Source organism: Gallus gallus, chromosome 7, assembly GCF_016699485.2.
Source record: "Gallus gallus isolate bGalGal1 chromosome 7, bGalGal1.mat.broiler.GRCg7b, whole genome shotgun sequence".
NCBI lineage: Eukaryota > Metazoa > Chordata > Aves > Galliformes > Phasianidae > Gallus > Gallus gallus.
The window spans coordinates 29,591,982-29,609,205 of record NC_052538.1 but is presented as its reverse complement, the minus strand read 5'-3'; the positions used below and the strand labels follow the sequence as shown (position 1 = coordinate 29,609,205).

The window sequence follows — 17,224 nt, the reverse complement described above, 5'->3', positions numbered from 1 at the left end:
AGCTATAGGAGATAAATCCTTTCCAAAAGGATTGGTGTTTCAGCTGATACAATGTGACAGAGTTAAATCAGATTAGAGATTTCTTCTTTGGCTGCCTGTATTTACCTGAAGATAAGACAAAATTGCTTGTATCATAGTAATTAATAAAATATTCCGTGTAAGAAACTGAATAATCTGCACAGTGATATTTTCAGTATCTGTCTAGTTTTACACATTTTATAGCTTCTTTGTAACAGACTCACATAATTATCAATGTGAGCACGGTTTCCAGACTCTGTATTATCTAACTCTGGAATGTTACTATAGTGTCATACCAGCTTTGCTCCTAATAAAATCAATGAATGTTTTCCTTTAGCTACGATGCAGCAAAGTTGTGAAGGTTGACAATTGAGACTGGTGCCACTGGCTGTCCCAGTGACAGTAGCATTTGATTTTTGTATGTTATGCTGGGATGAAGGCCAGTTGGCCTCTAAAGATAGTTTCCATGGCTACAGTCCTACTAAGAAAGAAATTGTTGTCACAGCATTTTTCCTTTGGACCTTTATGGGCTTTATGCAAGCTGTCAAGTCAATTAATTTTCATCAGATGTAGTGGTTATTAGCTGTTGAAAGCAGGGGGGTGTGGGAGGATATATATGATGAAAAAAGCATTAAACTAAGTAAAACATCAAGAGATTTCTTTATGTACGTGATATGGACATGTTTCAGATTTACAAAATCCTATTACTGCAGCATCTGATAGGCCAAAATGCAATCTACACTCAAAAGACAAGATTCTGGAATTGCTCAACTTTATTTCTGAGAAGAAGCAAGCCTGTCACTGACTTCCACTGTTGCTTTGTGTTGGATGTTGTGATTTTTAATACCTTTTAAAAATGAAATGAGAAAGAAAACCCTGCCTGTCAGGAAAGTTCACCAAAGTTGGTTTGAAATAAAAACTGTCTTTTGTGCTGCTTATATAGAAGTGCATGAAAAGAGCAGTAAACGCTATGGCAGAATGTTGTGCAATAGGCTTTGAGCAGAAGACTGTTTCAAGAAGCAAGCAGGGTGAAGCCGTGGTTTTGCTCTGCAGCGGAGCTGTGGGCGCACTGCTGGGAGTGGTGCTGGGGGTGATTACAGTTGGCAGCCTGAACCCCAGGTTTCTGGGGCAGAAGTGTGTAAGTACTCAGATTGTAATGTTGGAACGGTTTCCCTAAGTTTATGACACCTTTTCTCGTGCTGTCTGTGTGAAGTGCTGGGCTAGCTGTGTATTCTCCCTGTAGTTGTGGGTCTGGCTGCTGTTCCCATGTTCCCCAGCAGTCTCTGCTCTCTGCTACCTGCTGGTGATTTCTCCCTGCCAGCTCTCACTCCTCAGGCTTTCCCTCTCCTGTTCTGCCTAAGGACAGTTTACAGCAGTGAGTCAATTGATTGCACCATGAGCAGTGACTTCAGGGTCAAACTGATCTGCTGGGGAGAGCCGTCGCTGAGGCGTGGACATTAAAACTGATGAAAACTTGTTGGTTTCAGCAACGTAAAAACACCAGTGGAAAAACAAACAAACAAACAGGGTGCTCTGGAGAAGCAGAAAAAGAGAGGAGATAGATGAAACACAGGCACAGAGGGATGGGAGCTGGGGTATGGCTGAGGAGGGGAGGGCATGGCCCTGCAGGTTGGTGTCCCTGATGTGCAAGGCTTGGCTGGCAAACTCCTGGGAAAATAATCCGTCCATGCAGGAGGGAACGGATCTATAACCCCCAAATGAAAACCTCCAGCAGAGTGTGATGGTGGCTGGAGGTAGGGGAAGAGATGTATAAGCAAAACATGCAAAAGGTCAGTGGGGCAATTGCCTCTGGGACAGTGAGAGCATTTCCTTTCCAACTGTGGCATTTGGCCCAACCCTGCTGGCTCCATGGCTGTCTGCCTCTTAAAGACCTGGCTGTAGTGTTTTCCTGCTTGGCAGAGTGGGCATGATTTCCTCGGGTACTCATTATGCCTTTCCTCAGTAATACCTTTGGCACTGTGAGGTGCTTGTGTGTATTCACTGAGAATCGTTTTCCTTGCACAAAGAGAAGTGACTGATGGAGTTTTGTTAAATGTTTTGTGGGCAGTGTTCTGAAAAATACCACTATTTTTAAAGGAAATATGGCTTTGGAAACTTCTTGTAAGGTGTGACCTGTATATAGAGGAAAATGGGAATTATGCAGTACCCGTCTAGAAAATGGTTTTCCATGTCTGTCATTTACAGTTCTGAAAGATTGGAAGCTCTGGATTTCTAAGTGAAGCTGCAGTTCCTGTAGATGGGTACAGAAATGCTGTCTGTAATGAGCTGCAGTTTTTCATGATGTTTCACAAGGTGGTACTGAGGGAAGATACCTGCTGGACGTGACCTGTGTACTGGGAGAGTTTCTCTCTTCTTGCATCTGAGATGTGGGAAAATGCACGCTTAGGCTAACCGAAGTTACCTGAAGTTTATTAAGTAGCTGTACAGCCGTGCTATTAGGCCACTGTGTGGATGCAGGGTGAGAACTTTGCCAGAGGGCAGTGTGAGGCACTGATGGAGAGCCATAGGCACACAAGGCCTTCACCATTGGCCGTGCATCCTCACTGGCTGTGCAGCAAGGGGTAAATAGGGGTGCTGTGTGCCAAACAGAATCGCAGCGTGTCGCTTCCATGTGAAATTAGGTAATAGCTTTCACTTTGACCTATGGAAACTGTTTTTATGGGATGTCCAGCAATGAACGTGTACGGGTTTTATAGTAAGAAATAATATGCAATCTAAAACCATATGGCTTTCTTCTGCTTCACTAAAAAAATTTCTTCACTTGTCTTTTGGACAACCTCCTAATGACAGAAAACTAATTAAGACGGTATCTAGTAAAGAAAAAATATGTCAACATGGAAGCAATCTGAGTGTATCAAAATATGATAGCTTTTGCAGCATGATTAAACAGGAGAAGCTATTCTGTTCTGATTTGGGGACTTTAAGAAAGGAAAGCAAATGCATACATCCCTTAGATATTGATCCACTGAGTTTGGAAAAGCTCCGAGTACCCATATATACTAAGAACATTAATAACATAAGCTATATTTAAAAGGACTTTAACTATTTTTTAGTGCTCTTGTAAACTACTGTAAAGAGCCACTGGTAAGATCTGCTGATCAACCCTGGGTATCAGGAATATTGCTTCAGCTGGCTTTCTCCCAGAACACTGCCAGCTATTGGTGGTGTTGGATGTCAAAGCAGATGCTTATTGCAGCCTCATGCTGATCTTCTGAATGCAAGGTAAATGCATGCCTTTGGTATAAGCAGCAAATATTCGAAATGTCCACGCATGTATTCTCTGTCAGCTGTCTTGATCTCATCTGAAGTAAAGGCATGAGCATGTAAGGGTGTGGAATTTATCTGCAAAGTTGATCACTGGTCTCATAAGTGACTGTTTGTCTTTATTACTTGAGTGCTTTAAGTGTAGTACTAGTTTTACAATCCCTAATACCAAATTAACTTGAATTCAAGATTAGGCTCACTTAGTTAATTAGCAAATGCCCTTTACTGGATTTATTTGTCAGTACGGCTTTTGCCTGGGGGATTAAATGTTGAAATAATCAATACCTTGATTTCAGGCTGGCTTTTTCCTGATTCTGTAAATGAGGTAATACTTGTGGTGGTGTTATGTGACCACCGTATGTGGTTTTGATTTTGCTTCCTACCCAAGGTGATGTATTTGGCTGGAGGTGATGGCTGTAATAAGTCATTTCAGTCCACAATTTATTACTCAGCCTCATAGATGAAATACTGGAATCTTTCTGCTGTGAAAAAGTGGTGGGGAGCTCTATTCAAACGTCCAAATGGCTATTCAAAATTACTTTCCAAGTGTTATTTTGAGTTGAAACTGGAGAGATACAGATTGGTCTGAGCATTTGGTTGACATTTGAACATCTGAAAATGTTCCCATGTTACTACTTCAGACAGTTAGAAATTTAAGTCATTATTAGTTTACATTTAGTATTTGTTTGGAAATGCCTGAATGCTAACACATCATAACCATGGTTCACTCTTATCTTTTACGTTATTTATTTTGTTTGCTGAAATTAAACATCCACAGAAGTTGATGCTGTTTGAGCTTTGGGAAGCTGGCCTCGTTCACAGAGCAGATCCTGTTGATTTCCTCGGGGAAAACTGTGTAAGATTCCCTGAGGGGATTTAATTTCTGTGGGGTTTTGTGGAGGTGTTTGCTTCCCTGGTTCAGGTTTTAAACAAAAATGTTATTATATTTTTTTCCCAGATGTTTAATTGCAAATGATATAGGAGTACGTGTTGTCATAATTTTCAGCCACATCATAAGTAATTAGAAAAGCTTAAAATTGCACTTCTAGCCCACCTTTGTTGACGTGTCCTAGCTGAAAGGATAGACAGTGCCCGAGCATATCAGATAAAGATTTTTAATTAGCATTAGGAGGTCAGTTTGTAAAGGTTTGGTACTGAAGCAAGCCCTGCTCACCCGAAGCAATGTGGGTAGCGCAGGTGGGTGCTGTGCCAGGCACTGCCCTGTCCTTGCGTCATCCCCAGACAATCCCAGGCTGTGATCTGACTGTGTGTGACTCTAAATGGCTCTGTAAATATACACAAAAGGACTTTCATTGCTCTGCTAGTACTTCTGACGTGCTCTGGTTTTCATTTTCACTGTTACTAAGTGTTACATTGGCAAAACTGTCACTGAGAACTTGGTTTCTCTATCTCTGCTTGAACATGTTTGAAAGCGTTTTGCATATATTACCATATGCCGCATCCATTATTTAAAGTGACAACTGTAATTTCTGTATTAAAATTAGCCTGAGTGCGTGCCAGCCCCTGTTTGATCCAATGCAAATACTGCCCTTTGAGGAGCTCTGCACAGTCTGGGCGAGGGTCCCTGTAGATCCGTGTCCTTTTAAAAGCCAGTCTTTTCTTCTCCTCTTTTAGGTCTACTGAGACAGTGAAGCTTGAATTTGAGGTTCCAGTTAATCATCTAATTTGTCAAAACACATAATCAGCCAGAGGCCACTGGCTTTGACTTTATCTCATCTTCTTTTATGGATAGAATGATAGAAGAAACAATTATATCATTAGGATGTAACTGATGTTATTGCTGTAAGGCTGCAAGAATATGAATTCACGAGTTGGGTTACGAGTTGGGTTACTTCAAAGTGATTTTCAGCATGCTATTTTTTTTCTCTTCCTGCTATGCTGAGATGTGGCTGAGACCACATTATTTTGTTTAAAGCAAAGCAGAACACGTTGGCAAACCTGGGGGAGGACTACGGCAAGTCCAGCAGTTTATCGTTTCTCCAAGGACATTCATCCTGGTACTGTTGGTTGTTTTCTTTTAAGACTAGAAGGAACTCCCTGTTGCTACCTTCTCTGCTTTCCTTTCTCTCAAAAAGCCAGTAGGTACAGTGAAGTTTACTGACATGTACAGACAAAATTGAATTACCTCCTCTCGCTCAATCTTTGAAGTCAATAAACAGGATTACATTCCTGAAATCAAAAAACTAAGTGGTAATTATTGTCTATCAGCACGTCCCAAGTATTTTTTATGCAGGCATTTTGCTCTTACAAAAGAATTGTTTCATTTATTGTGTCTGTCACGTGGTGCAGCCCCAGCAGAAGGCCCCTGCAGGCTGTGCGTTGATGCTCGGTGTTTGCCAGGGATGAGGAGCTGCTGGTGCGGGGTGCGCGTGGCTGGGGGGCAACTGCTGCACATCACGACCTGTTGCTCCCAAAGTACAATTGGGCTGCTTTACGTCTCACAGAAAGCAGGTATTTATCCAAAAGATGACCTTAGCATTTTTCGGTCCTTTTAGGAGCCTTTTACATCTTTCCATTGGCTCTTTCTTCAAAGTGTTTTTAAAGAACATCATTAGCTGTCTTGTATGCATTTGTGCAGTTCTAACTGCCCCCAAGTTGCTACTTGTTGTCGGGCCCTTGCAGACTTCAGTGTGGGGTTTCCATGCACCGTATCACAGAATGGAAATTTGGAAGTACAAATATGGGAGCTGTGATTCACGTGTCTATGTGTACATCTAAGGCATCAGTATGTACCTGGTGGCCAGGCTTGGTATATATTTTGACCTATTCTGATGATTTCCTGAGTACAAAGCAGTTGGTGTTGCTGCTGTGCAATCCTGGTGCCCAGGGCTTGGTTTTGTTGCCCACAGGTAGTACCTATGGGGGTTGGCAGTGCTGTCCTGCTGCCTTACTCAAGGATGTGTCGAGTTCAGGTTGCTTGTTTTCTTGTAGAATGCTGTGAAAAGATATTCTCTCATCTCTCAGCTGAGTTGACAGAGGGGAGCAAAGATGGGTTGCACTGAGGCTGCCTATGGCCTTCAAGTGGAAGCAGTGCCCAGCAGCAGCATGCCTGTGTGACTGAGCATTGTGTGTGAGTCTTAATAATGTCATTTCCTTCAGCACCCCCAAGAATGCTAGAATTACAAGAAACAATGAAGCTGGTTTAAGGAGTAAAGAAAGGGATTATTATTTTTTGAACAATTTTGATTCTCTATTGTATTTTCTCTTTTGAGTGGAGGGTCACTGTAGATTTACTAGCAAGGTGCTTGGAAGTATTGAACAATCGGTCAGGGACAAAGCCAAGAGAGGGAAATCCAGTGAGTGAAACAGAATGAAATTGCTTTAATTTTGTTTCTTGTCCACCAGCAAAAAAATAGATGATTTTTCCAAGGTATACCAATGCTCAATTATAACAGGACATGGATGACAGCTGGAAGATTACTTCCAAGCAAGAAATGAAACTCAGAGAGAAGTGGTATTTGTAAGTGCAACCTGATAAGAAAAACAAAAGTCCTGATGTTGTGGGCTTTATGGATGGATTAAAGACACATCGCTCTGGACAGCACCCCCACCCTCCAAAAAAAAGTGGTCTCACAGAATACCAGGAATGTGTTGTGATGAGAACAAGGGAGTGGAAAACAGAGATAAGAGGTCAACCAGTAATGAATATATCGTCTTTGGTTTGTAAGGACAAAACTGAGACACTCTGTAGAGAACTAGGAGAAAAATGTTTCTTACAGCCAGCCAGAGAAATGCTAGCAGAGGGAAAACTAGTTATGGAGAAAGCAGTGGGATCTGAGAGTCTGGACTTGTTGTCAACGTCAGCATATTTCACTTCTTTGCCTTATACTCCTGTTTTCATCAGTTGTGCTTTTGGTTTGGTTTTTTTTCCTGGAGAAATGTATTCGCTTCTATTTTATTTCTGTAGAAATGCAAGAGAGAGCTTGGTGGTGGGTTGCTGGGATCTCTGGTTTGCAGACTCAGTTCTCTACAGCCTTCATCATTCTTTTGCATATTCAGTGACATTAAGGTTCAAAAGCTGGTAGTTTACTAACAGCACATGGAAGGAGCATTTTGCATGAATGTTAATTGTGGAATTTAAGAACAGTAGGATTAGCACTAAACAAATATCCAATTCTGGTAAAAGGTTGATGTGGAAGGATCAGACACTGGAAGTGATGGCAGCAGGCTGCAGTTTGCTGTTAGTTTATGTCTGAGTAGTATCAGCTATGAAGAAATGTTTCCATGATTTTCAGCCTTATTTGAAACACGAGTTCTGACTTCGTCCTATGGGAGAGCCATCATGTAAATTTCAGTTAGCACCCTTGCAGAGAGCCTCAGGGGATAGGATGAGGCAGTGAGAATTGTTTCATGCTTTGATGCATGGGTTGGGAAAGCTATCGTCTTGTTGAGCATGATGCATTTTATGTTAATAAACAACGATCATTAACTGAAGACTGAAGTGCTGCCAATCCTGAATCTTTAATGAGCAATAAATTCTCATTGAAAATCCTTTAGGGAAATGCATATCCTTTCAAAAGAGTTTCCACAGCACATCATGTACGTGTGACAAATCTCTGGAGGAGAAATATATATGAACACCCAGTGATTGAGGGATTTGTTCACTCAGCATGCAAGTCTTTTGCAAAAAGAAAGTATCTTTTCCTTGTTTGCTCTTTGGCTGTTCTTTTTTCAAGGTCTTCTTGTGGGCAGGCTTATTAAAAAGTGGATTTCTCTTTCACTGGAAATCAGCTGAATCTGTCTGGGTCACGATCCAGAGAGTTCTTCATACGTCAGGAGGCATCTTCTGACTTCCATACATTTATTTTTTGAAACAATTAACATTTAACACAAGATATGTAGAGATCCACGTGCTTTAAGGATCTAGCAGTTCAAACTGTACCCAGTCCCCCAGCCAGAACCACAAGAGCAGAGCATCCACCTTATCAAGAGGACAGCTTCCCTCAACTAACCATCAACCATACACTGAGGAAGAAGTTACACGCTCATGGGGTGAAAGACACCACCAGGAGCCGCTGAGCTGAGGAGCAACAGCTGCAGGTTCCCCAGTGGTGCCGTAGTGTTGGACATCAGGAATGCACAGGGTGGGAAAGGGAGAACTGTAAAATTTGCTTTCTGCACTGACCAGTACTGGTGGAGGTTGTGAGAATGATGCAGCAACTTTGAGGTTGCTGTCAAAAAAGGCGATACTGGTTTGTTTAGTCATAGAAAAGTGATAACTGCAGTCCATGTAGTGTGAAAAAATTCTCAGAGAGAAATTTGATACAATTGACTTGTTTAGGCCTTTCATTAAACTGATGCTTTCATTTACATAACAATTTAAACGATGATCTGGAAAGAGCAAGCAGTCCTTGTAATAATGCATGGAGATCTGTATGCAACCGCTTCCTACATATGTTTTAAAGTTTCTCTTGCTAAATTAATATTCCAAACTGCCTTCTGTTGGTCCTTTTCCTCTTTATTTCCATATCTGTCTGAGCACTGCGCTTTTCCATGATAAGTCTTTGCGAACTTGGCAGCTTGCCTAATCATACAAATTCCCTCTGTATGCTTCTTGGATCCCAGTTTATGGGCAGAAATTATAGAGCATTAAATACAAGTATTGCTGTTAATGTAACTTTAAAATTTATAAATCAATCACGTCAAGAAATCCAGGAGTTGCGTCCACACCATTGAATTCTGTCAAATAGCTCTTGCTGTGTATTACGTGATATGGTTTACAGACGAGAGATGATGGGTTTTATAGTTAATGTATTACTTTCAGTGACAAAAAAACTTGTAGGGCTGATTCTGTGCTGATTTATTTGTAGTAGCATAGGGGATATATTAAAACAGGGGTGGGGCCGGACAGAAGTTGGCCCTGCTAAAATCCAAAGTGCTTTCTGAGGAATGCAGGAGTTGCATAGTGCTTGCAGCATCTTACTTACTTACAGTGTGATGTATTCTATGCTAGAAGTGTTTCTGGCTTCATTGTTGTACTGCTATGTATTTAATGCTTTCTGACACTGGGATGTTGGGAGCTTCGTACTCAACATTGCATTTAAGTATGGGTGTAGCTGCCTTGCCTGTTTACCTGCAGTTGCTGCAGCTTACTGGTTCATGGTTGGGCTGGTTGTAAAGCAAATCTTTAACCATCTCCCGCTGATGTTCCTGGACTTCAGAAGTCGTTGGTAAACACGTGCACCCTGCACATCTTGCTTTGGCACTGTTTCTGTGGCTCAGCCCTGTGGCACCCCCTGACCTGCATCGGGGGTTGTTGTTTGGTCTCCTCTTTCAGTGCTTCTGGGACTGACTAACCGGGCTTCTTTGAACTTCTGGTTCACATTTCATATACTCTAAAATCTGCTGGAAATCAGTGAGAGCCCCAGGGGATGGCAGCTCTATATTTTAGACTACAGCTGTAAATCTTGTGCGTATTTTTTTTCCCCTACTGTTCACTTATCATTCCTAAGAAAATACACTTTGAATAAGCTGCTACCTGTTCGGCTTGTCTGGGTTTGGAAGTATTGCATCCCATGGAAGAGAGGTTTAATGTAAATGGTATTTTCTGTGTGCTTATCTCTTATTCAGAAGTAAATTAGCAATAAATGGGAGCCTGCGCCTTGCTGATGGCTCAGCCTGTCTATTCTGCTTCTGCCTGACAGCATTACTACTTCTCTTGTACTAACCGCTGTCTGCAATTATTGCAAAAATAATTAAATAAAATGTGTACTTTGCTCAGCCTTAAATTCTCAATTAATATTTCTTTGCAAGACGACTTTTTATTGCCAGATCCGGCTGAACTGTTGCCGTTCTAAACCAACAGTCTCAAAAAGAACACAGCACTGACTTTTATAGAGCACCAAGAACATCCTCCACGCACCATCTCCAGCAGCATGACTTCTGCAACCCGCTGCAGGGAGCCTGCTTGGGCAGGGGAGTTGGACTTGATGAGCCCCAGCGGTTCCTTCCAACCCCTGCAATTCTGATTCTGTTTGCAGCACTGCGGCTCCTGGCTGCTCCTGCATCATCTCCTATCTTTTTTTTTTTTTTTTTTTTCCCCAATGTGAATGAAGTATTTATTCACTTTCTGCATCTCAGAGGTTTAGCATTGAGGAGGAAGCTCCAAAGTGGTCTGCAGAAGACACAGAAGTGCCCTGGGATGTAGTGTGGCCACTGTGATTTGACATAAGCACTGTAAATAAAACAAATCCGAACAGCGTGTTTTCAAACTTGGCTTTCCATGGGTCCATCCTTGCAAACAGTGAGACGCCTAGGATGAAAGGAGAAGTCAGGGTTCATCTTTCTCTGTGGAACCGATCATTTCTAAGGGAAATCCCAGCAGAATGAGGCTTTCCAACAAAGGATGAAATATGAAGAAAATGTTTCCCTACTCTGCAATTTGTTTTGCGAAGAAGAAAGCAATTAAATTTCTTACTTGGGAACTGTCATCTATTCTGTTCTCATTCATTTGCTGTTCAGGAGAGCAGTAATTTACAGTATATAGAAACATGTAAAAGTCTTCCTGTGTTGGTGCTGGAAATGCAAGATGCCAATATGTGCTGTCATGTGGTGTGCTCATGTGTGATTAGAGCAGGAAGGGACAACGTCAGGGTCTGGTGTAACCATTATCTTCTTAGGGGATCATGGTGACGTAGATTCAGTGAAGCATTAAGTTAAGTTTTAGGTGATGTTACTGAGAAGTTTTGCATTCTTTCAGAGTTTTGAATGTGTTCTTTTTTTTTCACCGTTAGCACTAAGAGCTGCTGAAATGGGGTTTTCAAAGCACGTGAAAATCTTATTCTGAAATTTAGGAAGTCGAACTTCAATGCTGTATCAGCACAAAGATGAAGAGCTAAGAAGAGAAAAAGGGATCTTCGTGCATCCACTTTGTCATTTATTGCGTTGTTTGATCTGAGGGTATCAGTTACCAGTGAGAAACTGGACCAGCGTTTGTTCAGGCTGACATGGCAGGTGGGGTTTGTGATTGCATCTTCCTGTTGTTCTCCTGTGGGCTGTGAGATGTCTGAGATGCACAGTTCTGAAGTGGAAACCCGAGAGTGCTGAGTAACTGTCATTGCTGCGTGATACAGCTTTTGTCTGGTGTGTGAATGAGTCTGGTCGATAGCAGCAAAGGGAAAAGGAGAAATTTCAGTTTGAGGGGAGTCTAGAATGTGGACGACTGCTTGGGACATTCATGCTTTTCTTGGACTCAAACTGTTGTTTTTGAAGAACAAGCTACTGAAAAATCCACCAGTGATGCCGAGACTTGAAATGTATCTTTCTTACATCCACACACTGAATACTTGTGTGCTTGCTTCCATCTGGAAAGGATATAATTGCATCCTTGTTTGGCTCCTGTAATTATCTCTTTGCAAAGGCCTCGGCTGGGAATTTTGCCACTTATAATGCATATATTCAATCTTAAGAGCATAAGCTGTGCTTTCAAGGAACATTTTTGTAAACCTTTTATCATTTGTTAGCTGTTTTTGAAAACAAACACGAGAACTTCTCAATGAGCGTTTTAATTTTTAAAATCCTCAGAAGGATTTTGTTTTCTAGTAGGTTGGCTGTAGCTGCTAATTAACTTCGTTAATTAATCATGCTATAGGGATGAAGCATGCTTGATTAAAAATAAATAAAGCTGTACAGCAACAAAGTAGTGCTCCTGATTTTTCCTATTTAGAAGCGAAGATTAAAAAAATGAGATTAACATTGAAGCTGCGTGTCAAATGTCCTTTGCATTGGAAGCATCTGAAAGGCTAAAGCAGCTGAAAGCTTGTTATTTCTACAGCACTGTCATAGTAGAAGTGCTTATCCAATTGTAGCAGCATGGAAAAGCGGGGTGAGAAGAGCTGCTAAGGGTTCTGTCTTCATCGCCGCTTGGTGATGCTTGGATGCGAAAGCCCTCCTTCTCCCTTGTCATGATCCTACGCGAAAACTTCCATTGCTGAAAATTGGTGTTAAAAGCTGTTGGCTCATAGCAGGACTTTGCCCACGTTTCTCACCCGTTACACAGCACGTATTTACACAGCAGTGGTGGGGAGCACCTTGCTCTGGCCAGATGCATCCCAACTGGATCTTGATGGAATTGCCTAAGGATTTGCTGTGCCCAGAGGCACTCAGCACCCTGCTTGCACCATCTGCTCAGAGCTGGCATGGGTGCTCGGCTCCTTTGCCTGCAGGCAGGGAGGAAGCATGCTGGGATCTGTCTCAAGTGGGAGCACAGAGCTGGCTTGCCTCGACATTCACTATTTTTAGATGCTCTTGCAACAGATGGCTCTTCCACATCCCCTGTTGCAGGTTTTTTCTTCTAGATTGCAATCTGGTTTCGTTTCTTTCACTCTTTACTAGTAAAAATTCATTCCGTTCCTAATAACAGGAATGTTGTAGGCTCTGTGTGGGAATGCCTACCTTTGCCCTTCTTCACTGGGAAAACTGTGAAGGACCCTTTCTGACTCTTACCCCATAAGAGTGGGGAAAATGTCATCTCTTTGCTGATGGAGCTTAAATGGATATTAGCTTTGTAAAAGTTACAGCATTCCAGAAACATATAAACAAATCTCTATTAGAGGTAAAGGGGAAAGGGAGAAGTAGGAGTTGTCCTCATGCAGGAGGAATGACTAAATAAATCTATGCGGATTGCTTACAGGAAGAGCATGGAAGAGTGGTTTGTGGTTGGTTTTGTTGTTGTTGTTTTTTTCCCCGGCATCTCCTCTCATAAAATATCTTCAGGCATTTGTTTTGCAATTAAAACGTCAACCCCCTCCTCAAAGGGCATGCTGACTTTTTCCACTAAAGCATATTAGGGCACTGAAGCAGTGCAAAAATGCAGCTAGCTGTTTGCAGCAGCAGAACGAAATCCTTAAAATAGAATGAACCAGTTTTGTACTTTGTGGCACTGTGTATCACAGAAGAGGAAGGAGTGCTCCAGGTGTGCTTTAGGAGCTGTTTTTATGGTATTTGCTGTAAGGCTATTGATGCTGTACTAACACCACTCCATTTTTCACACGCACATCTAGATATCGTTCTGGAGTAACACAGCTGCAACTTGCACAGGGTAGTGGTTGTGTCATGTGTGGCTTTTGCCAATATTTAATTTTTTCAGCGATGCATAAATTTGCCAAGCACAATGTTACCAGTGCCTAGTGTTAATCTGAAACCCCTGCAATAGTAAGTGGAGATTGCTCCAGCTAAACCAGAGAAGGTTTAGCAGTTTTAGCATGGAAATGGCCTTTGAGGAAGGTGAGAGAGGCAAGAGCAGCAGCAGGCTGGGATGCATGGGCTGGAGCTGGATCTCAGCTAGACAGAAATAACCATTTAAGTTCTTCAGACAGTTGAAGTCTTCCTTTCCAGTCAGACCAAGTTAACTGCTGCATGAATCAAGCCAAAGATTTAGGTGATGGTCTTAGAGGTTAATAGAAAACTGATTGCAAAGTGTGTGTGGCATGGTTAGTGTTTTTAATTTCATTTTTATGCATACATTTATTGATAAGACAGACTTCTTAGCTATGCAGAATGAAGCTGATGTGTGGGCAAATCACACAAAGCAAATCACACAGCCTGATTTGCATGGTTTGCTTCCATGATGCCCACATGATGAGCTACTTTGTCATTTGAATGGAGCAAATGATGTTTAGATTCACTTTATTTATTATAGTGCTGTCGGCCTGCTCCAAAATAAAACAATAACACAGCCGTTAGATATTTCAGAGAAACATGGCAAAGACAGCATGCTCTGACAGGAGGAATACCAGTGTGATGTGCAGAAATGCCACCATAACATGGACATGGTGCGTTCAGTGAGACATGAACTGCTATTCACGTGCTTTTCTTTCCGTAGGGAGAAGCTGTCTGTGGCTCGGCTGCAGCGAGAAGTTGCGCAGAGTAAGAGCGAAGGAACCATGGTAAGCTGTGGCAGTTGTCTGCATTGCAGTTCTTACTTTACTACTCCTGTTCAGGCCTGAGGTACATTTTGTCTTGCTGAAGATGATGACCCAAGTATTAAGGCTGTCATGGATATGATGGGTTGCCAGCCATGCATTCATAAATCTGAGGAAACTCAAAGCTCTGTCTTGGCTTGGTGGGGAAAGCTGCAGTAGAGAAAAGCTGTTTCCTTTTCCTTGGTGGTTTTTCTTACTGGAATGGGAGGCAAAGTAAGTCAGACCATAAGCACAGAAGGGCAATTTTGGATCAAAATGCAGTACATTTAGTTGTCTGTTAAATCTTGGCCAATTTCAGAAACATGGAAGAATGCAAGTATGGAAGACTTCAAGAAGTCAATCTGATTAGTTTGTAAATCATGTAATGCTCTTTACATCTTTGTTTGTCACACAGCAGCTTTTGAGATTGGGCTTGAGAGCAAAAGATGGAATGGCTGATTTTTGGTTAACCACCACTCTCAATTTATGGAGTCTTATCTCTTCAAAACAATATTATTTTGGAGCCAACATGTGCTGAATGTTCTTAATTACTTAATAGCTGAGGAACTCTTCCCATCTGTTAAGAAGTTTGTTTGTCCCTGTCTTTGCATAAAATATCTTAGGCTTCCATGGGATAAAACAGATGGATTCAAAACTCAAACCCTTGTGTTTTTCTTGTGTTCAGTTTCCTTGAACACACTTGTGGAACTGCTGTTGATCGGAATGAGCTACCTAGTTGTCCGTGAAAGAATTTCATCCAAATTCTTTTTTCCCCAAAACCTGATGGAGAAAAGCTGTAGAGGGTTGGCGTGGGGTGTGCACGCTCCATTTTCTGTGTGATGCAGGGCCCTTAGAAATCCAGCTGCCTCCAGTCAGTGCATTTCATAAGTCATTATTAGTGGTTAATACACTGTAATTAGATTTGGAGGAATGTAGGTGACTACTGGGAGGAACCCGCTGTGAGCTGATTGCTGGGACTATGGCCGGGTTCTGCTGCAGAACAGCATCAGCGTGGCTGACAGGGACTGCTCAGGACAGGAGCCTCTGTCTGTCTGCCAGCAGTGCAGGGAAGGAGGGCAGTGGGATTTGCTCAGGTGGGTGCTGCTGGTTTGCACAGTGCAAGCACTGCCCCTAGACAGCCCCCTTGGGTCTGCACTGTGGCTGGTTTGGCCACCAGGAGGTCTTGAGGGGGAATTAAACAGTCAGGTTGGCCACAGGTAACCGGGTGTGTGCTGGGGCAGGAGTTCTCTGGGAAATTAGAAGCAAACTGCTGCCAGGTTAAGCTGTAATCCAGAACTCTGTAGCTGAGATAAAACTCCTACTGATTTCAGAGGTGATTTTGCCTCAGGTGGGCTCGAAAATATTGGGTATTGGTTTTGCAGTTCTGTTTTAATCTTCAGTGTATAAACAATTTTCAAAATCTGGGAAGAGCCATTTGTGATTTTTAAAGGGTTTTCTTTAACTTTTTAAACTACTTTTCCCCTGGAGGCATACAACTAATATAACATATTGCATGTAAAGTACACTTAGTGAGACAATTCAAGACTTCATGAAATAAGCAATATTGATTAACCTTCTTGACCTGGTGATGTTTTTGGTATATGTGATTCCAGAGACACCTGTTTTCAGTAGAAAAGTGTAATTTGTAGGTTGTCTCTGTCCTGAAGTAATTTATAGGGGAAGAGAAGTTGTAACAAGTATGTTTTTGCAGGGGTCACTGCCTGACACGATGATTTGAAGACCATTTCTTTTATTTACTGTTCAATGACTTTTGCTTATGTGCTTTTTGGACTTGAAGATGGCACAGAACGTGAGAGCCGTGTCCAGCAGCTCTCAGATGCCTGGATGCCATGACATGCCCTCGGGCACCAAGGCACCTGGTCTGGGTGTTGTACCTACCTGGTAGTTTCTTCTCCTGAGGGCTTTCCACTTCTGGTACCTGCAGCCCTGTGGGGTTCATCAGGAATCACAGGCACTGCTACCACGGGGTGATTCTGGGTAATTGGTTGTGAGGCAGTGTTGTAACCTGCTACGATCTGACAGGTAGCTTCCACAGGGGTGCTATCTCTCCCCAAGGCAAGTATTACTGTTCCTGCTCTTTCCCAAGGGGTCATTTCCACAATTACCTTGCAGCTACTGCTGAGGCAAGAGTGTGCCAATAGAGACAATTGCTTTGGAGCAGCTATTGTATGGAAACTCGTCTGTGTCTCAGGCTTGGAACTGGTGATTTTAATATGAAACACAGCAGTCATTAATTAACATTAATGAACTTAGCCGTGAGCAGTGTGGAAGCAGTAAGGGTCCAGAAGATGGAGTGTGTGAATGCTGTGAACCAAGGGCATGGAGCAAGGAGCCTGCAGCACAGACCACTCTCAGGGCAAATACATATGAAAGGTGCACAGAAGAATTTTGGAGGGGGATTCTGGGCGTAGAGCCTCTGGCAGAGGGCCAACCTCCTTCTGAGCTGTGCTGGCTGGTGCGAAGGGAGTCCTGTGAGCGCCTCAGGGGGAGAAGGGCATTAATGGTGACAGGAGGTGGTGGCTGGTGGGTGCCAGGCAGAGGGTCGTGCCCTGGGGCACCCCAGCATAGTCACCACTATTAGCCAGTTTGCACAGATGAGCTGATTGAGATGCTCTTCGTTTTGTGGTGAGACAGCTGTGTATGACCATCCAGAACGTGGCTCGTCTTTCACCTTGCTGTTGCTACTGCTGAAGCACGCCACCCACCACCTCACAGTGCTCAAAATGTTCAGCAAGTATCAGTGAATTTCAGTGGGTGCCATTTTTTTCTGCATGGGAGAATGGAGCAACACACTTTTGCTCCGCACACCCTTCCACCTGTTTGGTCAGTGTGAGAGATGTATGGGTGAACTTCACTGTTGCCTTCCCAGAAGAAGTCGTGTGGAGAATATGCTACTGAATATGCTATTAAGGACGTGCTTTGTCCATGGAGAGCCTGCTTCATAGCATTCCCTCTAGAGGTTTATTTTTGCACATGTC

The 17,224-nt window shown here is 42.6% G+C and overlaps 1 protein-coding gene across 18 annotated transcripts in view; it reads left to right on the top strand.

The window, feature by feature from the left end:
- The window catches only part of NCKAP5 (NCK associated protein 5), a 441,589-nt gene that overhangs the window by 233,762 nt on the left and 190,603 nt on the right, over positions 1-17,224 (top strand). For all 18 annotated transcript variants that reach the window (XM_040704243.2, XM_040704245.2, XM_040704244.2 and 15 more), the window contains one exon: positions 14,147-14,210. In XM_040704243.2, the coding sequence (XP_040560177.1) occupies positions 14,147-14,210 (64 nt within the window). The remainder of the gene's footprint in view (positions 1-14,146; positions 14,211-17,224) is intronic.